General features: G+C 39.4%; 1 protein-coding gene across 1 annotated transcript in view; it reads right to left on the bottom strand.

Moving 5' to 3' along the window:
- Window positions 1–820: 820 nt before the first annotated feature.
- The window catches only part of LOC146449941 (uncharacterized), a 31,021-nt gene continuing 6,866 nt past the window's right edge, over window positions 821–24,975 (bottom strand). Inside the window, exons 4-7 of the mRNA XM_085100980.1 lie at window positions 17,760–17,839; window positions 11,748–12,927; window positions 4,645–5,115; window positions 821–1,316 (exon numbers count right to left, since the gene is read on the bottom strand). Coding sequence (XP_084957106.1) covers window positions 1,183–1,316; window positions 4,645–5,115; window positions 11,748–12,927; window positions 17,760–17,822 — 1,848 coding nt within the window. The 5' untranslated portion in view covers window positions 17,823–17,839 and the 3' untranslated portion in view covers window positions 821–1,182. The remainder of the gene's footprint in view (window positions 1,317–4,644; window positions 5,116–11,747; window positions 12,928–17,759; window positions 17,840–24,975) is intronic.

The following is a 24,975-nucleotide window of genomic DNA, read 5'->3' as shown; positions in this document are numbered from 1 at the left end:
CCAGTTTAAACTGTAGATACCTAAACCCCTATATCAAATTAAAGCTTATAGAGCTGACTATCAAACCAAACCAAGAATTTTGAAATAAAATAAATTGTCGAATTTTTCACGACCTCTAATTGCGAGCGTCCGAATCACCTTTTTAAAGCTAAAAGTCTAAGTGGATTTTGTTTTTTGCTAATTTAATTTGCTCCTCAGTTTCGGGACCCAAAGCGCTGAAAAACGTGTCTGCGTTTTGCCATATTCAATCGCAGTGAAAAGTTATAGAGCATTTTCGAAATAGGATGAAAAAAATGTGGAGTAATCGTACAAAAATCACTCTCGGAGAAAAAAATATTTCGAAAGAAAAAATTCGCAGACGCCTTTTTGCTGTTTATATGTTAAACTAGCTACTGTCCAAATTTGAAGGTAAACGAACAAATTCCTTTTGAGTTTTAGCTCTTTGAAGTGGCTCCTCCAAGTGAAAAAAATTTATTCGAGAAAACAGCGCTAAAAATTCGCAATTCATTTTATTTCAAAATTCTTAGTTTAGTTGGATAGCCAGCTCTATAAGCTTTAATTTGATATAAGGGTTCAGGTATCTACAGTTTAAACCGGACGCGCTACATCGCTTGCACGCGAGACACCTCTGAAGACACCTCTGAAGGTCCCGGGCAACCTTAAAAGATCAAACAGGCTATTTTCCCCCATGGAAAAAAGTGCGAAAGTGTGCGAAATAGTACCAAAGTAATGGATTGTATCTCATACGTTCTTGAAAAGTCATGGAATTTTAGGAAACAAACAGTGTATGAACCCTCGCTGTCTATACTCCCAGCTATTATTCCCTCAGTGCAAAATTAGAAAAAAACGACATTAATTTTATCTTTGGGCATTACATCAAGAGGTTTGTTTGAAAATATCTTCACATCTCATTTCTCCTAAATAGTTCAGAATGGTTATTTTTCACAAAGTGGTTTTGAAACAGCGGATTGAAAATGAACTGTATCTGGTTAGAATTATCATAAACTGTGTTTTCTAAACAGTAAATAAATAAGGGAAGGTTTGTTTTTTTTTTTTTTGTTTTTTGATAGATTACCTTAAATCAGCCTGCAAGAACAGACACTTTTTCCGCCTTTTGTTTCACCCACCACGAAAATTCTTTGCGAAGCAAGATCAGAAAAAAGCAACTGCTCTCCAGGATATTTACTGCTCGTCCTGATTTTGGTTATCCTCTTGTTCTCTAAACGCTCTCCTGGTGGTTCTTACTGTTGAAACCATTCCTGCCCAAATCGATTCACTCGTTGCTGCACCAATGCCAACAGGTGCTATAGTCCTTTCTGAAGAATAAATGGTAATAGCATTGATGTTCAAACCTTAGCCTGTGCACATCATGATTCAAATAGGCCATTTCCGAGTTAACTGCTCTTAACCTCATTTTGAAAGAGAGGCTCAGTGAATAGTCTTTATTATGAAAATTAGTATTCATTCATATGAAAACAAAATTAATTTTCACACGAAAAGCGCTGCACTTATCTTCGCTTTCGCAATGAGGCTCAAAGAAACTCGGAAATGGCCTGATCTGCTGTTTCCATGAAATTTCTTTTTTTCATGATTTTCTTTTTTCCCTGCTACCATAAATTTAAATGATATGCTTTAATCTTTAATTAATCAAAAAAAAAAAAAAAATGAGAGCGTCTTTTTTTCTGTGATGAGACTTTCGAGGGCATGTTCAAGCTAGCCATGGCTGCAAGCAAATCCATTTTAATCCAATGCTTACTCTACTATTGAACAGTTTACAGTTTCATGGGAAATTGTGACATTTTTACAGCCACACAAAACCTACGAGTACAACCAATGGAAACTTTTGTACTATAAAGTTAGAGAAGCAGTGAAATTATACATGAATGGTACACTAAAGGAACTAACCAAACAGACAATATGAAGGTACTAGACAGTAGGTATACATGCAGTAAAAGTACCGTGGCAATGATCGTTTGAGTTAGGCAAATTTCTGTAAGGTATGTGTGTTGTTCTAGCCGCCAACAGCTACTGTGTATGGGGCGTCGCCGCGCTCCATTGCGTATATTGTCCTTAATTACGTTCCTAAATTTTGATTCAGTACGTTGAATTGGTTTTCAAAACAAGAAAAAAAATTAGTTGGGTACAAACCAGGGATCCATGTTGAAACAAAACAATCTATTTTTAGAAAAAATCGCGCCATCCTTCACGTCATAAACCCGCGCTGATACACGCAGGTTTGCGTGGGGCTACTACCTTATATGGAAAATGGAAGAGAAAGTCCAGTTCGGTGATCGTAAACTTTCCTTTGCTTCAAGCTAGAGTGTATTCGACGCTATTAAAATAATATAATTGTTAAAGAATTTGTACGCGAAAATATCATTTTGTTACCCTCTAGAAAAGTTCCTCCTCCAAGTTTAATTAACTAAAGCATTGGAAACAACTCCAGGAACTTGATTCCCCTGGCTGGAAACAATAAGCTTAAACCATACAGTACATTATTTGAGAAGGCTTTCAACTATTCATTACAAATTGGTCGTGAGTCGTTGAGTAGGAGGTTTAACCCATCGTCTCAAAATGCATTTTCTTCGCGCCCACTGGCATGAATGTTCGGTGCTTCCACCAAATTTTGTAAACTGTCGCTTTACGAGTTTATGATTCTACGCAATAAGTTGGACATAATTTAACATAAAAACACATTTAATGCCGAGTGCTTGTAAAATAGGTCATGGTTAAACAACGGGGTATTACCAAGCAGAAGGCTGCAAAGAATGCAGTTTATTGAGAAACATTAATTAAGCTTAAGGCCGCTAAGTGGAGAAGATTTCTTACACAAATCATATCAATGCCAAATCTTTCAACATCGGTAGGCAATGAATTTCTCGATTACTCTAAGCTTAGTGATTCTTTTGATGGCTTATCAGGTGAAGAATCGGAATGCAAAGCTAATTTTCAGCAAGTTGCCATCGACATGAGAAATGCTCGAACGGAGGAGAACACGCTATTGTATTCAATAGAAGAGTGGCTGTGAAGAAACCACTGAGATACAGGCGTACTTTTCAAGGCTGTCCGTTTTAAAAAGAAAGCGAGGCATTGCATCAACTTCTCAACAAGTAGCGTTCGATGACACAGGTGAAGTTTAAGAACGAGATGGTTCCAAAAAGTAGATGAAGGTCAGTCCAGTATGCAATATACAACGATGCATAGCTATAATCTTTGTGATTTGTATCAAGTGTATCGGGAACAGAACATCACTTCATTTAATTCATGTTGAAATGTTTAAATTAGTTTGCAGCCATTTGAATTCTTTTAAGTTGAGGGACCGAAAACGATGGCTGGTCAAAAACTGACAGAGGCAGTAATCACAGAGTGTTCCCGATCCTGTGGCAATTAAAAGTTAATTAAAGTATTTAAATGGGGCAGTGTCACCGATTTTTTGTGTCACTTTGAATAGCCAAAAAACATATTTGAATTGATGGAATCGTCAAAATAATGGTTCAGTTTTGTTAACAATAACCCTAATAATGCGCAGAAACTAGTATTAATTATCTTTTGCTGGGGATGGCTAGGATGGCAATGGATTGCAACTTGAAAAAATTGGCCAGTTTTTTCAAGTTCCTCCTGTGTATTGTAGAGAAGTCGTCAAAAAACTGCTTATAGTTTGTTCCTTCCCCGGATAAATACCTTCATATTTCCTTCTCGGTGCTCTAACAGGTTAAAAGGTTCTTTGTCAAATATTGAACCATTTTGACGAAAATATAGCAAAATCGCCTTGACAGTGTCCCTTTAAGCCAATGAACAAACTGGTCAGCAGCTTAGCAAAAAAAAAAACAAAAAAAAAAAAAACACGGTGGACAGTGAATTCATTTCAATGTGATGGACCATCTCCATGCATGGCTGCCTCAATGAAACTCTTTCAGCGATTTTAATATGATAAAATTGGTAAGAAAAGTTCCATCTTGCTTCGTGGGGAGATTTCAAAGTGATGGCTATCGCATTTCTTGGTTGGCTGCTAACATTCTTTGATGGCATGTTCGATGGAAATATGACCGTGCTAGTCGAATGTTACAACTTTCACCTGTCACTTGTGGAACAGAAACTGGATTGCGGTCAAATTTGTTAACAGATTTTCACAGACCATGGATGGAAGTTTCCAATGATATGTAGGAGAGCATGTGTGCACGAGACACTTTCGCAATTTATCCTCTAACTAAAGCAGTAATTAAAGTAATTAATTAAGTTACTTGATTAAAGCTTGTGATTGCAATTCATCATGTTATTAACGTGAAGGGTCGTCGTTTATAACTAGCTGATTAGGAGGTTTTGAATGATCTGTATTCTCCAGAAATAACAGCTGCAGTTCTTGCAAAATTTAGGATCTCATCACTGGGTTTCGAGTACAGCGCGGGATGTGAAAAGGTCGAAACAGAAAATTTTTCATATTTCATATTTATTACCTACTTACCAAGAAATGTCGAGTGAAGAGATATTAGCGAAATCTATTTCTGACAAAAAAAAAAGGAATATGAGGTTCTTAGGAAGAGTCGCTCTTAAATTGCTATTATAATCATTTCATGACTAATGTCATCATTTATAATACTCACTATTATTATTATCTATCGTTGTATCATTTTCTAGCAAACTCACCACGCTTAAATTGATTTCGACAAGCTCTGTATTTCTCTTCATCGATGGCTGTCTTCAATGTTAAGTTGGTCAGGCCAAACGTCTTCAAAACATCCTCTGTGATAAGGTATTGCTGTGCCATTTTATTTACATAACCTTTACAATAGTCCCTCCACAGCTCGTCAAGGATCTCCAGGGAATTACACGCCATAGTGATTATTAAACTTCCTTCTTTGGTCCCAACAATCAGCACTTTGCGGACGTCTTGGAGGTACCTAAGGAACTCATTTCTCTGTTCTGGTTTAGATGGGTCAACGTTCTCAAAACACTTCATGCCAATGTAATTCAAAACTTCTTGCTCAGTGGGGACACGTTCAACTCCAACATTTCCTGCTGATGAACCAGTTTCTGCATACATCATTCTTTTTCTCTGCTTGGCTGCAGTGGGACCTTTGATGTCCCCACAGTCAATCTTCACATCAAGGATACAACCTGTTGAATTAGAAGTGAAGGCAACAAGTAAAATTAACTAAAAAACTAACTGAACCTCTATAAAAGTAGTTGTCATAATGACAAAGCAACCATTTTAGGATCCATTCAACTCACCAAAGAATTGTTTATCAGAAAAAAAGTGCTGCCCATATCGATCAACAATTTAGAACTTTGTGCGCGAATGGAAGGGTATCAGAAGCTAGGTACATTTGTGTTGTGCAGACCGTAAAATGGTTATCCGGTTGTATTTGCTCCCATTGCATCCCACTAAATGGATTTAGAATATGTCCTTGCTTTAATGAAGAGATGGAGAGATGGGTGAAACGTTTTGACGAATCGTGTGGTCTGAGCAGAGCGTAAAAAATGGTTATTTAGCTCGTTGTCGATTTATGTATGTGTTTCTATGGAGAGTTGCTCTCATTTTGACCGACACCACGCGCGTGTGCAAATATGCTATGGCGGGCTTCCTGAGTGACTATTCACGTCTGTCGAGATTAATGTTTGAGTTCTATTCAATCTTCGATGTTTTTTAGAAATCTAGCTGAATTAACGTCTTTTATCCAACGATTCGTTTTTTCAAGAAAGTGCTGCTGAACTGAGGAAAAGCGTCCTAACGCTGCGTGCCTTCTTATGCTGTATCTTCATTCGTGTTTGCTGTCATGTGAAACAGTTTTGGTGTGATGTACGACGATAACATTAATGATTTGTTCTAGGCAATGGAATTGTGACGAAGTATTTTTTCACAATGACATCCAATTAATGAAAGATGGCAACTAAATGTCAAACAACCCGATTGTTTGGAGCGAATTTATTTTAATAGCCAAAACGCTTGACGCTTTTGATGAACTTCAAGACCCCTAAACGAAGGTGGGAGAAATTACAAAGAAGCCGACAGCAATGTTTGCTTAAAGTACCATTTAAATCTACTGTGGAAAGAGCTATGTTTTGCAAGTGCAGTGTACACATCATGTGCATTGGAGCACGCTTGAGAGGTATAATGGCAACTTTAAAGTTGTATCCTGAGGAAATTAGACTAGCTTGTTGAAGAGAGGAGACGGCTGCGGACAGATTTTGCGGACCGACTTCTATGTTTATAGTCTTTTTAGAGACCGTCCGCCGGGATCACAGGTACCCCAAGCTCAATATCAGAGAATCGTTGAGTAATAAGGATTTGTATGGGAATACAACAAATTTGTGTGAAATGGTAGAAACAAACATTGTTTTGTCAATAAAGTCAACTTACCTTACTGCTTATTGTATTCTTTGTCACAATAAACAGTAAGGCAAGTTCACTTTATCGACAAAAAAATGTTTGTTTCTACCATTTTACACAAATCCGTTGTATTCCCATACAAATCCTTGTAACTCGACGGTTCTCTGATATTAAGCTTGGGCTGCCTGTGTCCGGATCGTACAAACTTTCGCTGACCTTGACGATTAGAAAGACATGCATGTCATTAACGGACCATATACGCGCTGATTACTGCTTTGCTTGTCTCTTCCGAATATGCACAGACCGTTGTGCTTTTATGTTAAGTTTAGATGGATTGTGAGAAAATGGATGTCGACAAGCTAAGCCCCGATTTTAAGTGTTGAGCTTCACCACTAAGAGGGAGGGGAGTGAGGGATTCCAAGTAATGTTTCAAATGCATAAATTCGTCATGCATTTTACTGCACTGACGTTCGAGTTCTAAATATGGTAGTCCTGCAGCACTTACCACTCAAAAACCCTCCATGAGAGGAAAGAAAAAAGACTGCTTCTAGCCCTCCCCGTCAGTGGAAAAGCACACAACCGGGGACACAAAACTCGATAACGGCTTTTCCGCTACACTTAGTATTATTACAAATTTGTTATCAATGTTTCATTGCCTCGTTATACTTATAAAGAAAGTCCCAGAGGAATAGAAAGACGGGACTTGAAATGAAAGCGGATGCTTTTCCGGCGCGTGTATATTAAGCTTTAGATTAAACAAAAGCAAGACACAGCAATTGATGTTAAAGCTGTTTTTTTACTAGGGTACCAAGCAACAACCTGTTGCTTGAGGCAATCTACAACTTAAGCACAAGGTTCGTCTTTTTTGCAACTCAAGAATATTTCCAATGATCCTTGGCTGATTACTGGATTAACGCGGGTGACCAATTGATGTGCTCTCTACAAACAAAGCAATCAGGTTTTTTTAGGGCCAAAATATAAGGGTTTTATTGTCAGTTTTAGTGACGTAAATGTATTCTTCTACCGAGGACACTGCTTGAGCCCTTTATCCCAGCTAGCTTTTGGGAACCTAAAGTAAGTATTATACAACAGTTGCATATAGATAATTGTTATCTTTAGTTAGAGTGTTTTTAGGCTTAATATAATGGGTGCATTGTGTCAGCACCAGAGACAGCGACATTATTTGAAACTTGCACATGTTCTGAGACTGCTATTGTGGATTCATCACATATAAAATGTTTTTCTTCTGCCTTCAGCTCTATTTTTTGGATGAGTTTGTGAGGCTAGTAACCTGCTGCTGTTGACTGATTTTCACCGCAAAAAACTCGAGCTTGGGAGAAAGATCACTAATATTAAGCTTACGTTTGTAACTTTTCGCCTTCTTTTCTAGCTTTTAATTTGCTAGGTTTAATATGCGTAAGTGTTATGGGTTCCTGAGCAAAGGGCAAGGATAATAACTTTATTACTTTCCAAATTCTGGCTTTTCAAAGTAATTGCAATATTCAATAAAAATAAGTAAAACTACTGAACAATAAAATGATCAAAATCATATACACATAAAAGAACAAGAAATTTACAATATATTTAGAACAAATCTTCCGACATTCTCTTTGGAAATGACGCATAAATTTCTTTTTGAATGATGCAAGGTTTGTTAGCTCAGTGAGCCTTTTGGGTAAGGAGTTCCACAGTGAAACTGCTCGATAATGGAAGGTTCTTTGGCCTATGGCCGTTCTGTACCGTAGGATGTCCATCTTATTCTTGTTCCGTGTGAAAGAAAGCAAGAAAGAAAGAAAGAAAGAAAGAAAGAAAGCAAGCAAGCAAGCAAGAAAGCAAGAGAGAAAGAAAGAAAGAAAGAAAGAAAGAAAGAAAGAAAGAAAGAAAGAAAGAAAGAAAGCAAGCAAGCAAGAAAGAAAGAAAGAAAGAAAGAAAGGCAAAGAGCAGGATTTTGAAACATTTGTTCGTTAATATCTTGGTTCGCTTCGTAACGACGCGCGGGCCATCAAGCGTGCAGAGGAACAGTTTGTTGAAGAACTTAAGACGTTCGAAGTCAAAGTTGCCTCTAATATTATAAGCTCTCAAATGTCCAGAGCAAACAGGAGTCATTTCATAAAATTCCTGAATGTCTAAGAAGACCTCATCGATACACTAGCAAATATACTCTCAAACGATCTCAAATTAGAACCAGTCTTCAGAACGCACAGAGTCAGTCAACTCTTGGAGAACGGAACCCTTCGCATGTCATTGCTAAGTTCGTTTATTGACTAGAGAGACGTGAAATACTAAGGAGAAAGATGGTCAATGTAAGATAAATCTGTTTCTAGAGTGTCAAAATACTCCTGGAGCAGAGAGTAATACTCATACAGCACACTACTGCGTACTTACTATCCGTACTATTCGTGTCACGTCAGCACCATAAGCGTAGAAAGGGGTGTTCTACAGTTGTTAAGCGGCTGATGTACCGCTTTTAGTAATAATCACTTTTTTATGTCGTTTTCTGTAGTTTTCGCACTCCAGACCTACAGGTGTCGCTCGGTCAGAAAATCTCTTTTTCTATCGAATACCATATAGTACATCGTGAATTCAAAGTTAAATCGATGTATAGACTTCGTCCGTTTTATTTTGGTGAGAAGAGAGGCGTGTTAAAAAAGCTCAAAGAGATTTGATTGTGGTCCTAGCTAGCAGGGATTTCGTGCGCAATGGAAGGAGAAAATAGCTTGAGAGAATGTAGGGAAAGGTAGCTAACTGTAAGCTGCTACTGAAGACTGACGTCCATCAGAAAAACCTTCAGAGGGGAATAATTCTTATATTATGCCAAAATATACATCAACAGTGTTTTCAGTAAAGAGCAATTGAACACACAGACACATGAATGCAAGAACAAACGCTGATAACTGACAATAAAAAGCTAAGCGTTTTGTCAAGGAACAATACTTGGGATACATCTTAACTTGGATGGTTTTGTGGATCTCGTCCTAGATCATGGGTAATAGGAAACATGGGTTTCGACTAAGCAAATTATAATATTACATTTATCTCAAATACAGTTGAATTACTCACAATGAAATAGTCTTTAGTCTTTTCTGGTCGTTTCTCCCCATTTATTTCTTGTAGAATAGCCCTGATTAACAAGTAACAACGCGTCGTTTGACTCAGAACAAATTTAGCCTGACAAATTCGTCAGCATTCGTTACAGTCTTGGTAACCGTGCGTCCTATTGAAATCCCAGCCGCGGTCGCTAAGCGCGCAAGTGTTAACTTCACTTTTTAGTGTTAACGCTCGCGCGCTTAGCGGCCGCGCCTGGGGTTTCAATAACATGGCACGGTTACCAAGACTGAACGAATGCATGCTGGCGAGTGGCGATATAAGAATGTTATGGCTATTCTACAAGAAATAAATGGGAAGAAACGACCAGAAAAGACAAAAAACTACTTCATTGTGAGTAATTCAACTTAATTTAAAATAAATGTGATCTTTATTAAATCGAAACCCATGTTTCCTATAGCCCATGCCTAGATCACTAAACAGAGAACAGGCCCGTAGCAGGGGAAGGGGCAGAGGGCTTGAGCCCCCCCCCCCCCCCCCCCCAGAATTTTTGGAAGTTAAAAAAAATCTGCCAAAAAATAAATAATTAATTTAAATTAATGGGCAGCAATCAGTCTTGAACTCTGGCGCTGCAAGTCCCTTTTCACAACCTTTAAAAAGTTGTTTACTACCTTTGTTTTCATATACAACAGCAACAAATTGGATCGAAATCAACCAATCTCAAGCCGTAAAAGCTATTGAAATAAACTACAGTCAACTCTCTCATAGCGACCACTTCTCGTAGGCGACCACCTCCCGTAAGCGACCACTTCGTAAACAACCGTTTTGTTTCTCAGTTAAAAACTGTTTCAAGAGCTCTTTCATAAGCGACCACGAATCAAATTTCTTAAGAGACCGCGACCACTTTTTAGACCAGAAATTACACCTATTCTTTTGCTTTTTGTATCCGGTAAGCGACCACCCAACATAATCACGTATGATCGTTAATAAATCATTACTTAGAAGTGACAAAAGTTCAATTTTTAATGACGCTACCCCGGACTGCTGACAGATCCTGCGTATACTTGCAGCATTTTCGTTGTGCGGTTCCTTGCAGATTGTTTGCTTTTATATTTTGGACCGTAGATCTTTTCAGATACGATGTGCTGTAGTTCTTTTTAACATGGTTTGGCCATGTACTTGTGAAGGAAAGTTTCGCTTTTCTGCTGATTCTCGGTTTGGTCTATATCATGTTGCTGTCGTGTTCAGTTTTCTGCGCAGTCCGATCAGCCTTGCAGAAATTTGTGACAGATAATAACAGTTTACAGACAGAGAAGATGGCTATAATTAGATCTGTAAGTAAACGGGACAGATCTTTTCCGAATTGTTATACAAAGTTTCATCAGAAGAATGAATAGATGTGAAAAAGTCAAAAAAATTAGTTTCTATTTGCCTAATTTTAGCTGCTAAGGTAAAATTTTTATGTACTTAACTAATCAATCCAGTATTACGCTTATTTCAGTTGTTGATCTTTCCCGTACGCGACCACCTCCCGTTAAAGCGACCACTTTGTCGTACACCAAGGCTGGTCGCTTACGAGAGAGTTGACTTGTTTTCTAAGACATCCGATCATTTATAGCAATACAAATGTCCCACAATGCTCCCACAGTCGGATTCTTACTGCCCGGTTCAAGCCAAATTTTAAAAGAGAAAGAAAAATTTGTCGTCATTTGCTGGTTACGTCCTCCTTCAAACGTAAAATTAGGAAATTTCACATAGTAGTCCACGTAAAAGAAACGGCGAAAAATGTACCAAAAAGTGTGATGCAGGTGCAAAGTTATTGTTTTACTTACTAAATCTACTTTGTTTTGTTTTGTTTTTTATGTTCTCGTTGCATCTTAAACTCCCTGATCAGTCCGTGTTTTGAGTGACGCGGGGGGGGGGGGGGGAGGGAGGGGTTGGGGGTAGTTTTGTTAAACTATTTTGCTAAACCACCTCAGTTGTTTTAGCGTTGCTGCGGGCCTGGAGAACAAGATTTTTTAACGATTTACAATAATAAATTATTGGAAACTTTCACAACACGAATTCCCAAAACGTCATAGGAGCAAATTAATTTGAATGATTTTGTCACATAGTATCCTGCATTTACTTGAATAAATGTCCCTCTTAGCCTGTACTGAATGGTTAAAATAGGAACATATCCTTTGACATTACTGGGAGCCCATTCAAGTTTCTATGTTTCTGCACATGCTTATTTCACGATTTAACCTCCCCTTGATAAACCCAGTTTTGGGGCATTTATTCTTACTAGTAAATAAAACAAAACACCAACAAGTAACAACGGCATATACCAAAGACCACATCACCTATAATTTAAACAACAAAATAATTTTACCTGCCATAATTCTTTGCACAAGTGACTCGCACTGCTTCTTCCAGCTGTACGCTTGCGCATACTTTTCATAGATAAAATTTATTTCCTCAAATCGTAAATCTCTTGTTTTCTGGCTGACACTCCTGATTGCCTCGGCCCACACCTTAGGATCGTCTGAATTCACAACACAGCTTAAACCATGGGGCAGTTTCTTAAGAGCTTCTCCAAGACCAGAATTACCACTAACCAGCACCGGCAGACCAGCAGATAAAGCTTCAAGAGCTGCTAGCCCAAACCCCTCCGATCTTGATGGCATTATAGCAAGATCTACCTCGCAAAACTGATCAGCTAACTGCTCTCTTTCTTTAACACCACGCACAACAAGTTGACTACGAGAAATGCCTTCATTGAGTAACATTTCTGCTACTTGCTGCATTTTTCCACTTTGCACTCCTACAACCTGCAGTTTGTAGGATTGTGGCATGTCTTTCAACCCTGCAACTGCCTTTGCAGCAATGTCATAACCCTTAAGCTGCAAATCTTCACTGTCACCATTCCCTAATAACAAAACAGAAAATGTTCCTCTTTCGTCAGAAGCTTGCTTTACATCAGCAAACTCGGAGAGGATGCCTGGTGTGAGATTCATCACATTTTGATCTTTCCCAAAGGGACGCAGATGACGTGAGAAAGCTTCAGCCAGCTTGGGACCAACCGCTACAACTTGATCGGACAATTCACAGAGTTTGACTTCTAACTTAAGCTCTTCCTCTCCTTTATGAACTGCATCTTCACCGTTTTTGAACATTCCAAGTTCTTCGGGGTCAGTATGAACAATCTGCACCCATTTACAACGACGATGGCTTTTTATCATTCGAGCTTGTTTGCCAAGTTTGACTCCATGTCCGACCACACAATCTACAGCATGATCAGTTGGTAGCCACCAACCAATGAGATGAATATTGTGACTAGCTGCATCTCTTTTATCCTCTTCACTGCATTTAGGTAGACATACAGTGATTTTCACATCAGGGCGTTCAGCCAACTGAAGGGCAAGTACTTTATTGAGGGTGGACATACCTCCCTTTGTTGAACTCCACTCACTGCTTAGAAGAGTCATTTTCAGTTTTTTTCCTGAGGACGAACTCTGAGCTTCTTCTTCATAGTCTTTCTGTAATGTAAAGGCTATGTTAAGAAAGGCGAACTACAAAAAATTTAACAAAGATCTTTTGATTACTATTTAAAACAGAGTTTCCAAGTGACGATGTTAATTTTATGGAAAGTAAAGGATGATTTTAATCATTGCGAATGTGGTTCGTCAGGAGTTCTTGGGTGCTGAGTGTGAATCAACCAAGTTATCAGTGGACGAAATTAAAAATATACTGTGCTGTCTAGCTGGGTGACATGTTAAGTGCGGCAGTGTGTCGATAAACCAGTAGTAAGCAATGATTTGCGACTTGAAATCGTAACTGGAATAATTTAATCCGTTTGTTTTGGTGGCAGAGATGACCACGTGACTATGTTTATACTTCATTTGCTGTTTGCTGTTTTCAGTTTCTCAGTAACTGAGTAGTTTTGCGTAAGCATCAAAGGTGATAATTATGTCGCACTATTCTTGTCCATGTACTCATTTTGAAGAATACCAAAACGCAATAAATGGGTGTATTTAGTGCTCAGCACTCCTATTGATAGCAGGGTGCTGTTAAACTCCTGAGGGGACTACCCTGAGCTTTGTAACTAAATAAAGGTGTCTGTCTGTCTGTCTGTCTGCAAATCTCACGTTTGCCGTATACGTAGTACTTAACTCTCTAATAATTACAGCGAGCGAGCACGTGGCAGTGAAATAGACAATGAACGGGACGCTTTTGCTTGTTTTGGTGAGTTAAAGTTAGTTAAATTGCAGTGAGGGATACCTATAACACAAGCGTTGAAGTAAGTTGAAAAACCGAATGAATTTGTGTGACAAAATATGATCTTAGACCCGCAGCAAGTCTTTTATCGTTCACCTGTCACCAAAGACTGAACAAACGTGCATGTTCAAATACGAATAATAAAACGAAGCCCGAGTATAGGCTCCCACAGTGTCTTGTTTACACACAAGCTGCCAGTAGTGTTTTCTTCACAACTCAGTTAGTTAAGGCACAGGGATTAAGATGCAAAGAATATAGGGCAAATTGTTACAAACATGCAGATCTCTATTTTAACAGTGTTTTGCCTGTTTCAGGTGTTCAGATAGAGAGGAATGTTATAAAGAAAACTGGTATGTGAGCGAATGATAAAGGTGATGAGACTTGGCAAATGAGATGAGAGAACGCCTGTGCTTATTTTTCAATGAAAGCCTTTCCACCCATTTTAGACCACTGACACTGTCCCGGTAGTTTTGGTCTTCAGTTGTCGATCAAATCAGTAATTTTTTTGGGAAAGGTGATCATATGTTTTAGCCCTAAAGCATTTTCTTTGAGTCTGCTTTGTTTTCTAATATCTGCGAATTCTGAACACTCTTCAAAGAACCAATTGCGAGTCCAACATTCTTTGTTTTGCAGGTTCGTCAAAATATCTTGACGGTTCAGGGGCCGAATTTTTTCAAAATTTAAGTGTGTTTTAAAAATGACAAGAATTTAGTAGGGTTTATTCTGGTGCCAAAAGTTTGGATTTGGCTGACAAATATAAAGCACATGCCTCGTAAGGCCATGATTTCAGTCTTGTGTTTTGAGCTGCTTGACCTGTGCAAGATCTTTGGCTACATGTAGATCTCTTGCCAGTATTGTAAGGGTATTTATTGGGCCTTTAAAATGATGGTCAAAGTTCCAGGAAAGTGCCCAACTCACTGGAGATTCCTTGACTGGTTTTTAATGCTTCTTCTTTCAGGCGACCAAATCACAGTGAAACTAAACGGTTGCCTTCATCATTGGAATCTTTTCTTGTTAAATTCTGATCGATCGCTTCAGCTTAGGTTTCGATTTTACAACTAAAATCATATTTAAAAAATTAAAATAAAATAAAATACGAAATAGATAGATAGATAGATAGATAGATAGATAGATAGATAGATAGATAGATAGATAGATAGATAGATAGATAGATAGATAGATAGATGGATAGATGGATAGATGGATGGATGGATGGATGGATGGATGGATGGATGGATGGATGGATGGATGGATGGATGGATGGATGGATGGATGGATAGATAGATAGATAGATAGATAGATAGATAGATAGTTTATTAATCAAAAACCTTGCAGCCACAGGCTGAATTACGTCTGATTTACAATAAAGTTAAGAGTTGAACTAAGGAACTAAGACTGGTCATAACCTTTCCGAAATACACAATTAAAATTATCCATACAGAAAAAAAGTACACTATTGCAGGATGCATCATTTATTTTAAAATTTTGGGCGGAACATTTTGTGTTCATTATTGGCTCGATGTTCTGGTATTAAGGGGCCGATTACATGAGCTGGACTGGTCTGCTTAACCATGCAGGCTGGCTCAGTTTGCCAAGATCTCGGCAAGTCTGTCAAACACAACAAAAAAATCAACGTTGCGATTAGATTAGAGCTGGGGCCCCCATATCGCTAGGATCACAGTATAATGATGCCAGCTAACCGGGTTGAGATTTTTCCTTGTAATTGCGTTTCCCAAGTTTAATGAGCTAGCAATTTGTCAAACAAAATTTGTAATCTAATGGTCGATAAGTGGTACTGTTAATATTATAAAGGAACAGCAAACCATAAAGCTACCATTCCATACATGCTCGCTGTTGAAGCCATTTTTTACATGACAAAACTCTAAATTTAGCTGGTGCTGAGATGGCTTGCCTCGTGTAAACTCGGCAAACCGGGCCAGCCAAGCTTATATTATCGGCACCGAGTTTTTGAAGCTACACACTGTAACCTCCTTTATATTTGGCAGCTGCAATATGAATCAAGAAAAAAATCACAAGTTTACTTTCTGAGGGGCTGTTCACATGGAGGGAAGAAGATCCTAGCACTAGGAAGATCCTAGAGGGCGGATCATCCTAGCGCCATATGTTTTCTCTACTCAGTTTACATGCAAAAAGTTTTACTTGGCCCAAGCGCTAGGTTCTTCCTAGAGATAGGAACTTTGTAGCTGAGAGATAGGAAGACCCTAGCACCATGTAAGCTACTTTCGCACAGACGATCATAATAGTAGGGACAAAAAAAAAACATACATGGGGGCAGCCGGGGGTTCAGCTGCTCAAGGCTGACAGTTATTCTTCTTTTCCTTCTTCACTTGGAAACCGCTTCGGTCAAAATTTCTGCATGTAAAGCAAACGAAAAGTTGTTTCGCCGTCTCGGATCTTTCTAGTGCTCGGATCTTCCTGCCTCCATGTAAACAGCCCCTGAGTGCTTGGGCTCTAAAGATTGAATTCTTTCCGAAACAGAATAACAAAGACGACTTTTTCTTGCACTAGGCTCCTCAGTGCAAGCATTCCTTTTTAAATTTGTTGGTTCCTAACCGAATCGACGTACTCCCATTTGCATGACTCAATGACGAGCTACCACGATATCGCACTGTTTCTTATCTGCGTTAAAGATGCTTGTGCGTAGATAGAAAGCGTAAAAATTGACCCATGAGGGGGGTATTCGTATACTGCTGAAACAACTTTTTGCTAAAAAATGAACACAGGTGTTCTTTCACTTCCTATTCCCAGTCTCTTCTCGGTTTTTCGTGAACACAATTTTCTTTGCGCAAATTCCCCAGTTCTGTGAATCTGAATACCTGGCACAGGCAACTGTGGCTTTCGTAGTTGTGAATGTCTCTAACAGACTGGCATGGGTGACCAGCCAGGAGCCATCGAAACAAAAATTTGAGGAAAAATTGCGATCAAAGCGTTAGCTCAGTTCATTTTAAGAAAAGATCAGTGCATACTTTTTTTTGGGAGCTTTGATGATTTATACAGGAAGCTAGGAGATTCGCTACAAATCCAGGATGGTTATAACATATGGTGCTTCTGTGTACAACACGGCGCGTTATGTCTGCAACTGCACCTGAATTGGAGAAAAGCTCTCCCAAAAATATATTGGTCAACTGTCAGTGAACTGTCAGCCAACAGTGCCGACAGATTACTGAGAGTCCACCAATAGATTCTCAACAGATAAACGGCAGGGTAAAATAAAGAAATAAGTCTTAACATCAGATTACCAACAAACTGTTGGTCCGAAAAGTAATCAGTAACCAGAGAGCTTGTAAAATAACAACGGAGCAAACACTTTTCCTACTTGGTTGCAGTTTTTTTTAGCCCCTGAACCGTAATTTGCTATTCTTACTTTTCTATTGAAGTCATCTTATTTACTTAGGTCATTAATTAAGTACTCAAAGTTTTTGTATTTTTTGCAAGGGTTTTTATAAGAAAAACAAAGTAAAAGAAGACTACATCCGTGAATTCAAATCACCCTACAGATGGATTGCGAACCTAAGGCCTGTTACGTAACTACAACATGGCCGACAGCATCCTTCTGACAGATCTTCATGAGCATGAGTTATGCAGAAGCAGTGTTCTTTAAGTTAACCATGGTCACCAATTCATTAATTGATTCGTCATATTCCCAAATGCTACGGGGATATGACAACAATAATAGTTTTAACGGCAACATAACGAAAGCCCACCAACAACCTGCCGACAAGTCACTGTCAGGTTACTGACAAGTCACCAACAGTTTGTCGACTGTTGGCCGTTTGTCGGCTTACATTTTACCGACAGATGGCCGACTACATAAAAAATAACAATGTAAACTAATGAAACAGACTAAAAGATTGTCAGCTTTTCTTATTGCTACATGTAGTTCAGTGATTAACTTTTTGCTGGCCGAATCCCTGTAATATTATGAAACATTAAGCTGTCACTGTTTGAATGAATTGTTAAATAAAGTTATTTCCATGAAATTCAAATTTCTACGCAAGCTCAATTTCAACCTTAATTTTACAAGTACTGAAACGTGTAACATTTTTTTCGTTAATTTTCCTTTTAAAATGTTTACCAACATATTGAGTCCCACAAATTTACCTACATTATTATTCACGTATACGTTGCTATTGAGTCCCGGTAGCCATGACAGCAGACGACTAACCATTTTATCTTTAACTGACACTGAAAAAAATAGATACGCAAACATTTAGTAAGAATTCCAGTTTTATTTTAGTCTGAATATATCACCGGACATAATGTAAAAAGATTGATTGACAGAGGAAACAAAAGAGGGAGATGAGGGTGGGGGATGAGGGCCTGGCAACAGAGTAATCAGTGAGGTGACTGGTTTGCGCCTGGGTTCCCTGGCGTTTAAACATTCAGGAACAGGACATACATTAGCCTCTTCCAGGCGTTCAGTTAGTTGGGGCGAGGCGCGAAAAACGCCTGTGGGCAAACTTAAGGTTACTCCAAACCTTCGCGGGTGCCTTCCTGAAAAAAATTCGTACGCGCGTTGTTTTTGAGAAAACCACCACAATCTGTATATCGATAAAAAGCTTATTTAATGCAGCATTCGATAAAATTATAAGCTATTTTGGTTATTCCTCTGCTAAAACGAAGGAGGCCGGTAAACAGTTAAATGACAGAGCGCCATTCCGTCGAATTAATCGGGTATCAAATGTGATCTCTGATGAAATGTAGCTGCATAGTGTTAATCACAAAACATCAATCTCTCAAAGGGTGTGAGCATTTCCCCATATTCCTATTGGTTTCCTTTTAATAGACCTGTCAAGTTCCAGTAGAAAAAAATATGCAAACGTGTTGCGTTCCGAAGCCGCCAGGAGGAAAGTATTTGAAAAAAAAAACCGACATTCTTTTGTTCCTCGTTGTTCAGTTAACGTTCGGGCCAAATTTCACGGAATTCCGTCAATTCTACATACCCCATTAATTCATTTGAAGAGGAGGAATTTTGCCGAAATTGTATTGCGAGTTTTCGCCTTCTAAAGATTTAGAAGTGGCAAAGTGGCCAAGATGATTCCCCTTTACAAATCTGGGTCTCTGGCTGAGATAGACAATTACAGACCTATCTCAATTCTCCCTACCTTATCAAAGATTTTGGAAAAAAAATAGTCTACAAGCAGCTAATGGCTCACCTGGAGCGTCATAGTCTACTTTTTGAATACCAGTTTGGTTTCCGTCCGAATCACTCAACGGAACTGGCTGTCACGTACTTCACTGATCTTATCAGAAAGCAGGCCGACAGTGGTAAGGCAACAGGAGCAGTTTTCATTGACTTATCAAAGGCGTTTGATACAATCAGTCATTCTGTTCTGTTAAGAAAACTGTCCCGTTACGGCGTATATGATATGGAACTACAATGGTTATTCTCTGATTATCTATTCCTTCGCAAGCAGATCGTTCAATTTAATGGTGTGCATTCCGAACCAAACCCTGTTTATACCGGAGTTCCTCAAGGAAGCATTCTGGGGCCTCTCCTTTTTCTCATTTTCTTTAATGATGTGCATAGTCCCCTGCCTGTGCATCACTGTAAGGTTATCACCTATGCTGATGATACAGTGATTTTTGCATCTGCAAGTGATATCGATGCGATTTTAGGCAATCTTTCCCAGGACCTGGATGATCTCTCTACCTGGTTTCATGAAAAAGAATTTATCTTTAATCTGAAAAAGGGAAAAACTGAGGTGATGCTGTTTGGTACCAGTAAACGGTTGAGTCTGTTTCATGACCGTCAAGTCAACCTCTCGGTCAATGGTTCTTCCATCAACACCACGACATGCTATAAGTACCTCGGCGTGCATCTGGACCCGACACTTAATTTCGAAACGCATTTTCACAAAATTTACAAGAAGGCAGCAGGAAGAGTGAACCTTTTACGGCGCATCCGCTCTAACATTGATACTTTTAGTGCCCAACGAATTTACCAGTCGATGATTATGCCAATATTAACGTATTGCGGCTATAATAGTCTTGGCTGGTCGGAATCCCGTAAACGCATGATCCGCTCCATTGAGAAACGAAGTCTCGAAATCATTTCCCCGAAATGCAGTCCGCAGAACTGTGATCTTCGGTTTTTAACAATTGACAACTTTTTACAAAAGAAAGCATGCTGTCTGGTATTTGACTGCCTTTATGGAACTGTATGCTCACCTTTTAAGAATTATTTTCAACGAGTGAATCATAACGCTTTAAATACTAGAAACAATGGGAAAGCAGCAAAACTGCCCAAGGTCAAACTGGATTTTGCACGCCGTAGTTTTTATATTTTAGGTGCCTCGACATTTAATTCTTTACCTCTAAGTCTGAGAAGCATTAATTCTAGATTTTTATTCAGGAAAGCCTTGGACGATTTTTATCTGTAAATTTTTACTGTAGTTCTAAATTAGTGCATGTTTTGCTTTTACATATCAGTTCTTAATATTCTTATTTGTAAGTTTTTAATTCTTAGTTAACAGGACCCAGTTGATAACAGTATTGTATACTGAAGGGTTATCCTGGATAAATATTCGATTATTATTATTATTATTATTATTATTATTATTATTATTATTATTATTATTATTATTATTATTAGAAGCATGTCACGCCTTCTCGGAGAATTATGTCAACACTAGGCTCACACTGTGAGCCGCCGGCCAATAACATAGTAGATCCCCTAACGTTCACAGCAAGGAAAATGGCGCTTTGCGGGAAAGTTATAGTTTTTCAGTCACGTTTTCCCCAGTTAGCTTCTGCGAGCACGTTTTCGGTAGCCAGGCATGGGTAAAACCAAGGTAAAAAAAAAACGTTCAACAAAACAAAAAGAAACCGACGAGCAAGTGCCAATACAGAATTATAGGGAGGCGCTCGTTGCTTTGTCAACATGTTCTTCGCCGATCTCTGAAGATTGATCAAACCACGAACCCTTGTCACTCTCGGCAAGATTTTTTCTTTTTTAATCAGGAAATTCACAAGTTTTGCGCTCTTTGGGTCCTGGCTTTGATTTAGGTTCTAACCAAGGACTTTTTTCCCTTCTTGAACGTTTCATCATAGGAAATTGAAAAACCACAAAGCTCAAACTCGCGTGTAAACAAAAATATGCTAATGAGTTGAAATAGGATCTCCCGGATGAAGCCGTTTGCCGCGAAAAGGTCGCTGGGGAGTTCACGCCTTACGGAGATTATGACACCTTGATAATTTACTAATTTTTTTACGAAAATACCTTTTTCTCAATAACTCGCGCTGGTTTTAAGATATAAACTCATTTTTTTGGAAAATTTAAGTTTAAGTAATTAACTTTAACTTGGTCAAAAGAAACGAAATTTCGGCAAAAGTAGCCTGCCAAGGTTTGGAGCACCCTTAACAAACGGTCGTTCCGCCCACTTATATGGCTTGTGGTTTTCAGTTGCCAGCAGATGTCAATCAGACCCTAATCAGAATTCCGGGAAATATGATCCTTCAATCTTGAATTGCGAGTTGGTGCGTCTTTTCTGTTCGTTTGTGCTTTTCATGTCCCTCAACTCTTCGTTTTTTTCTGCAGGTGAATTGACAGTCCATCCTCCGACGTGTTGCAGGTTTTGCCAGAAAATTGTAAAGTGCCAGGGAACAAAAATTCCCAGGGTATCTATTTTCAATGTTGTTTTTAATAAGGTTTCGGGAGCAGACAGCTTTAATAGTGTTGGCTGACCTTGCCAGTTCGTTGGGGGCATGAACTGAAAAGAGACCCAAGTTTCTCGGATGTAAGTTGTCTGACCTGTGCAAGAATACTGGCTAGGACGCATGCCAGTATTGTGAAACTATTCTCGGGGATTGTGGAAAAAGAATCGCTGAAAGCGGCAAAACGACAGACGAACGCTAGATCGCCGACTGGAGATATACTCCTTCCGCGAAGCGTGCAAACACGCACTCAAGGGATCTACAGGAATCGACCAGCAAATCACGGCGTTCTTTCTCCCTTGGCGGACAGACAAGTGGTGATGACCAAAGTACGTTCGGAGTATCGCCTATTTGTGGCCAAATCGATTCTGCCATGAATATCGACGGAGAACAAACAGTCATTAAAGTGTTAAATTAAAGTTCCTTCGTTGTTTATGTTGTGATGTTCAACCGTCTTACAGCTGATTTCATTGCTGTGTATAGACCCAGATTTTTTTTTACATGATTCGACAGCATGATTCGACGGTCATGATTCGACCGAGAGGTTACCAAGCTCATCGATGAACTCGCAAAATCATGAAGGTTCTGCACGAAGACTTGAGGTGGCGGGTGATTTATCACCAATATTTGTACGGGAGCTCGATAAAGGAAACAGCCAATGTTCTTTTTACGAGTACCGCATTTGTTTCAAAAATCCGTAGATTGTATCGGCAACGTGGCGAGGTGAACCGAAAGAGAAGAAAGGGACGGCAAAGAATCTTGTCTTGTAAGCTCGTGTTTGTTTTGTTCATGTTTGGTTTCTTGAACAATATCTTGAACAATATATGCTAACATGAAAACTTTACTTTGCCTGGTGTTGGAACAGATAGAGAAAACAAAGTTTTAGAGGCGGTGATAAGGAGCAAGCCGAAACTCTATCATGATATAGATGAATACCAAGACTGGTTTCAGGCCGTTACAGGGACCAGGCTTAGCATTGCAACAATGTGTCGATCGATTCTGCGCCTTGGTTTTACGTACAAAAAGGCAAGTCTTGCTCATTATTTTTCCTTTAATTGAAGTCGAACAAAGTTTGCAGTTACACCAGAGTATACATGAATTATTGCCTTCAAAATTCCTGGAGTATACATAAATTATTCCCCTCAAAATTCCATCTCTTCTAATATATGCTGGTATATGAAATGACTGGTTGCCAAACGTCCCAAGCTTATTGTTTTGCTTTTCTGAACTTCAGCTGAGGGTGATTGCCAAACGGAGAAATGAATTCTTGAGGGCAACATACTGTCGTTGTATGGCTATATACCACGACAAATGTTATTGTTCATCGACTTCAAACAAAGGAAAAATAATGAGCAAGACTTGCCTTTTTGTACGTAAAACCAAGGCGCAGAATCGATCGACACATTGTTGCAATGCTAAGCCGGGTCCCTGTAACGGCGTGAAACCAGTCTCGGTATTCATCTATATAGAGTTCCGGCTTCCTCCTTACCATCGCCTCTAAAACTTTGTTTTCTCTATCTGTTCCAACACCAGGCAAAGTAAAGTTTTCATGTTAGCATATATTGTTCAAGATATTGTTCAAGAAACCAAGCATGAACAAAACAAACACGAGCTTACAAGACAAGATTCTTTGCTGTCCTTTTCTTCTCTTTCGGTTCACCTCGTCACTTTGCCAATACAATCTACGGATTTTGAAACCGAAATGCGGTACTCGTAAAAAGAACATTGGCTGTTTCCTTTATATATCGAGCTCCCGTACAAATATTGGTGATAAATCACCCGCCACCTCAAGTCTTCGTGCAGAACCTTCATGATTTTTGCGAGTTCATCGATGAGCTTGGTAACCTCTTGGTCGAATCATGACCGTCGAATCATGCTGTCGAATCATGTAAAAAGAATCCGGGTCTATACACAGCAATGAAATCAGCTGTAAGCGCCAGTGATTTTTCACTTTCGTGTTGTTTGGTGAATCAACGCTCGTGGACCAAAAGTTATTACGTTTCTGGCTAGGAAACAGGAGTTATCCTGACGAACGTCTGACATTTTTCGCGGTTGCAATTCCAGACGTAAACTGATCTCCTTTATCCTTATAAGGATCAGAACTGAACGAGACGAAAGTTCAATGGGCTTAACTCATTAATTTAATGGGTTTTTTCCCCAAATCCCTAGAAAAGTGGCTTTTTTCCAAAAATTATTCGCGAAAATAAGGTAAAAAAATTCTCGAAGGCGCTCCACGTGCGGAAAATCTTTAAGAATGTTGTTTATCGCAGATTTGACACTCGATGAAAGGATCGCCGCCATATCGAATTTCTCGTCTGCGTCAGCAACGTTCTAGTGCTGACAAAATCTGTCAAAATTGACCAATCAGAGTGTATACCAGATCCTGCTATACCGGAACGACCGTTTGTTAAGTTTGCCCACAGGCGTTCTTTCGCTTCCCTTCGCGCGCGTTTTCTTTATTTTTTCTTGCGCAGTTTTTCGCGCTGCGCCCCAACTAACTGAACGCCTGGAAGAGGCTAGACATACATCGGATCACCCGAGGATGATTCATAGGCTACCAGCAAATGATATTTAAATACTGTGAATAAAGAAGCTGCCAATCTAACGATGTAGTCTCAAGTTAGTAGGATCCAAAGCGTTGTGCATCCTTTGAAAAATCCTTTGTATAAATAGAACAGCCAAAGGTACTGTATTTCCTTTGAGGCTCAAAACGGGAAGTGATGACGTCACATGACGCGGTAATTACATTACGATAACCAAATGGCGGCCATCTTGGATCCTAAGTAGTTCAAATAACTGCAAGGCTGATCTGACTGCTAGAAAACTTAACACGAAAGTGACATGATAGAGACCAAACCGAGAATCAAAATGCAAACGTGGACAGCTGCTTCGAGCTGGTTGGCTCTCGTCAGCACGGTGTAGCACAACAAAAAGTAGAGCAACCAACGCGGGGTCAGTTGTCTACCAAACGCACGTGCTAATGGCTCCCTGCTAGCAGAGGTCTCTGACGGCGAGGAGGGAGAGAGACCTCTGCTGGCCCCCGACGCGTTCTCTCATGTAGCCGCCAACCAGATTTTTGGCCAAAACTGACCGGTTTCCAAAACAGATTACCGTTAATACGCAATGCGCATACTCTGCTCAGATTGCACTGGAAATTTCCGAGCCCACAGTTGTTACGGCTTCCGCTGGTTTACAAGTTTTGCACTTCGGTTACTTCACGTATGCCATCTTCAAAATCGATATCCTTACTTCGCTTGATTAATGATTCCACTTTGCGAAAGCATTCCTTACAGAGCGGTGAAGATTGCTTTTGAAAGTTAGCAGTGCTCTCCAACAAACCGCAAACTACAGCTTTTCAATCGCTTGTATTTAGCGATCGCCAGGTGTTCTGGCCGCTTAATTTGAAATTTACTCGGCACAAAAGGCAGTTTTCATCTTTGCCTACAGCTGCTGGTTTTACTGGTGTCCGTGCAAAAATTATGTTCTTTGAATTTGCAATGTTGTTGAGGAGTCCGTGGCATTTCCACATACAGCTATCAGTAATTATTTCACACACCGCCCTACCGCGGCTGCTATTCGCGCGCAAACCGGTTTGCGAAGCTCGTGTTACATGTGGCTAAAATGTCACTCGTTGCAAGGAAACCCTACCGCATGCGCGACAGAAG

The sequence above is a fragment of the Pavona decussata genome, unplaced genomic scaffold (assembly GCF_977016875.1).
Source record: "Pavona decussata unplaced genomic scaffold, jaPavDecu1.1 SCAFFOLD_549, whole genome shotgun sequence".
NCBI classification, from domain to species: domain Eukaryota; kingdom Metazoa; phylum Cnidaria; class Anthozoa; order Scleractinia; family Agariciidae; genus Pavona; species Pavona decussata.
This window is presented reverse-complemented; position numbering and strand designations above follow the sequence as displayed.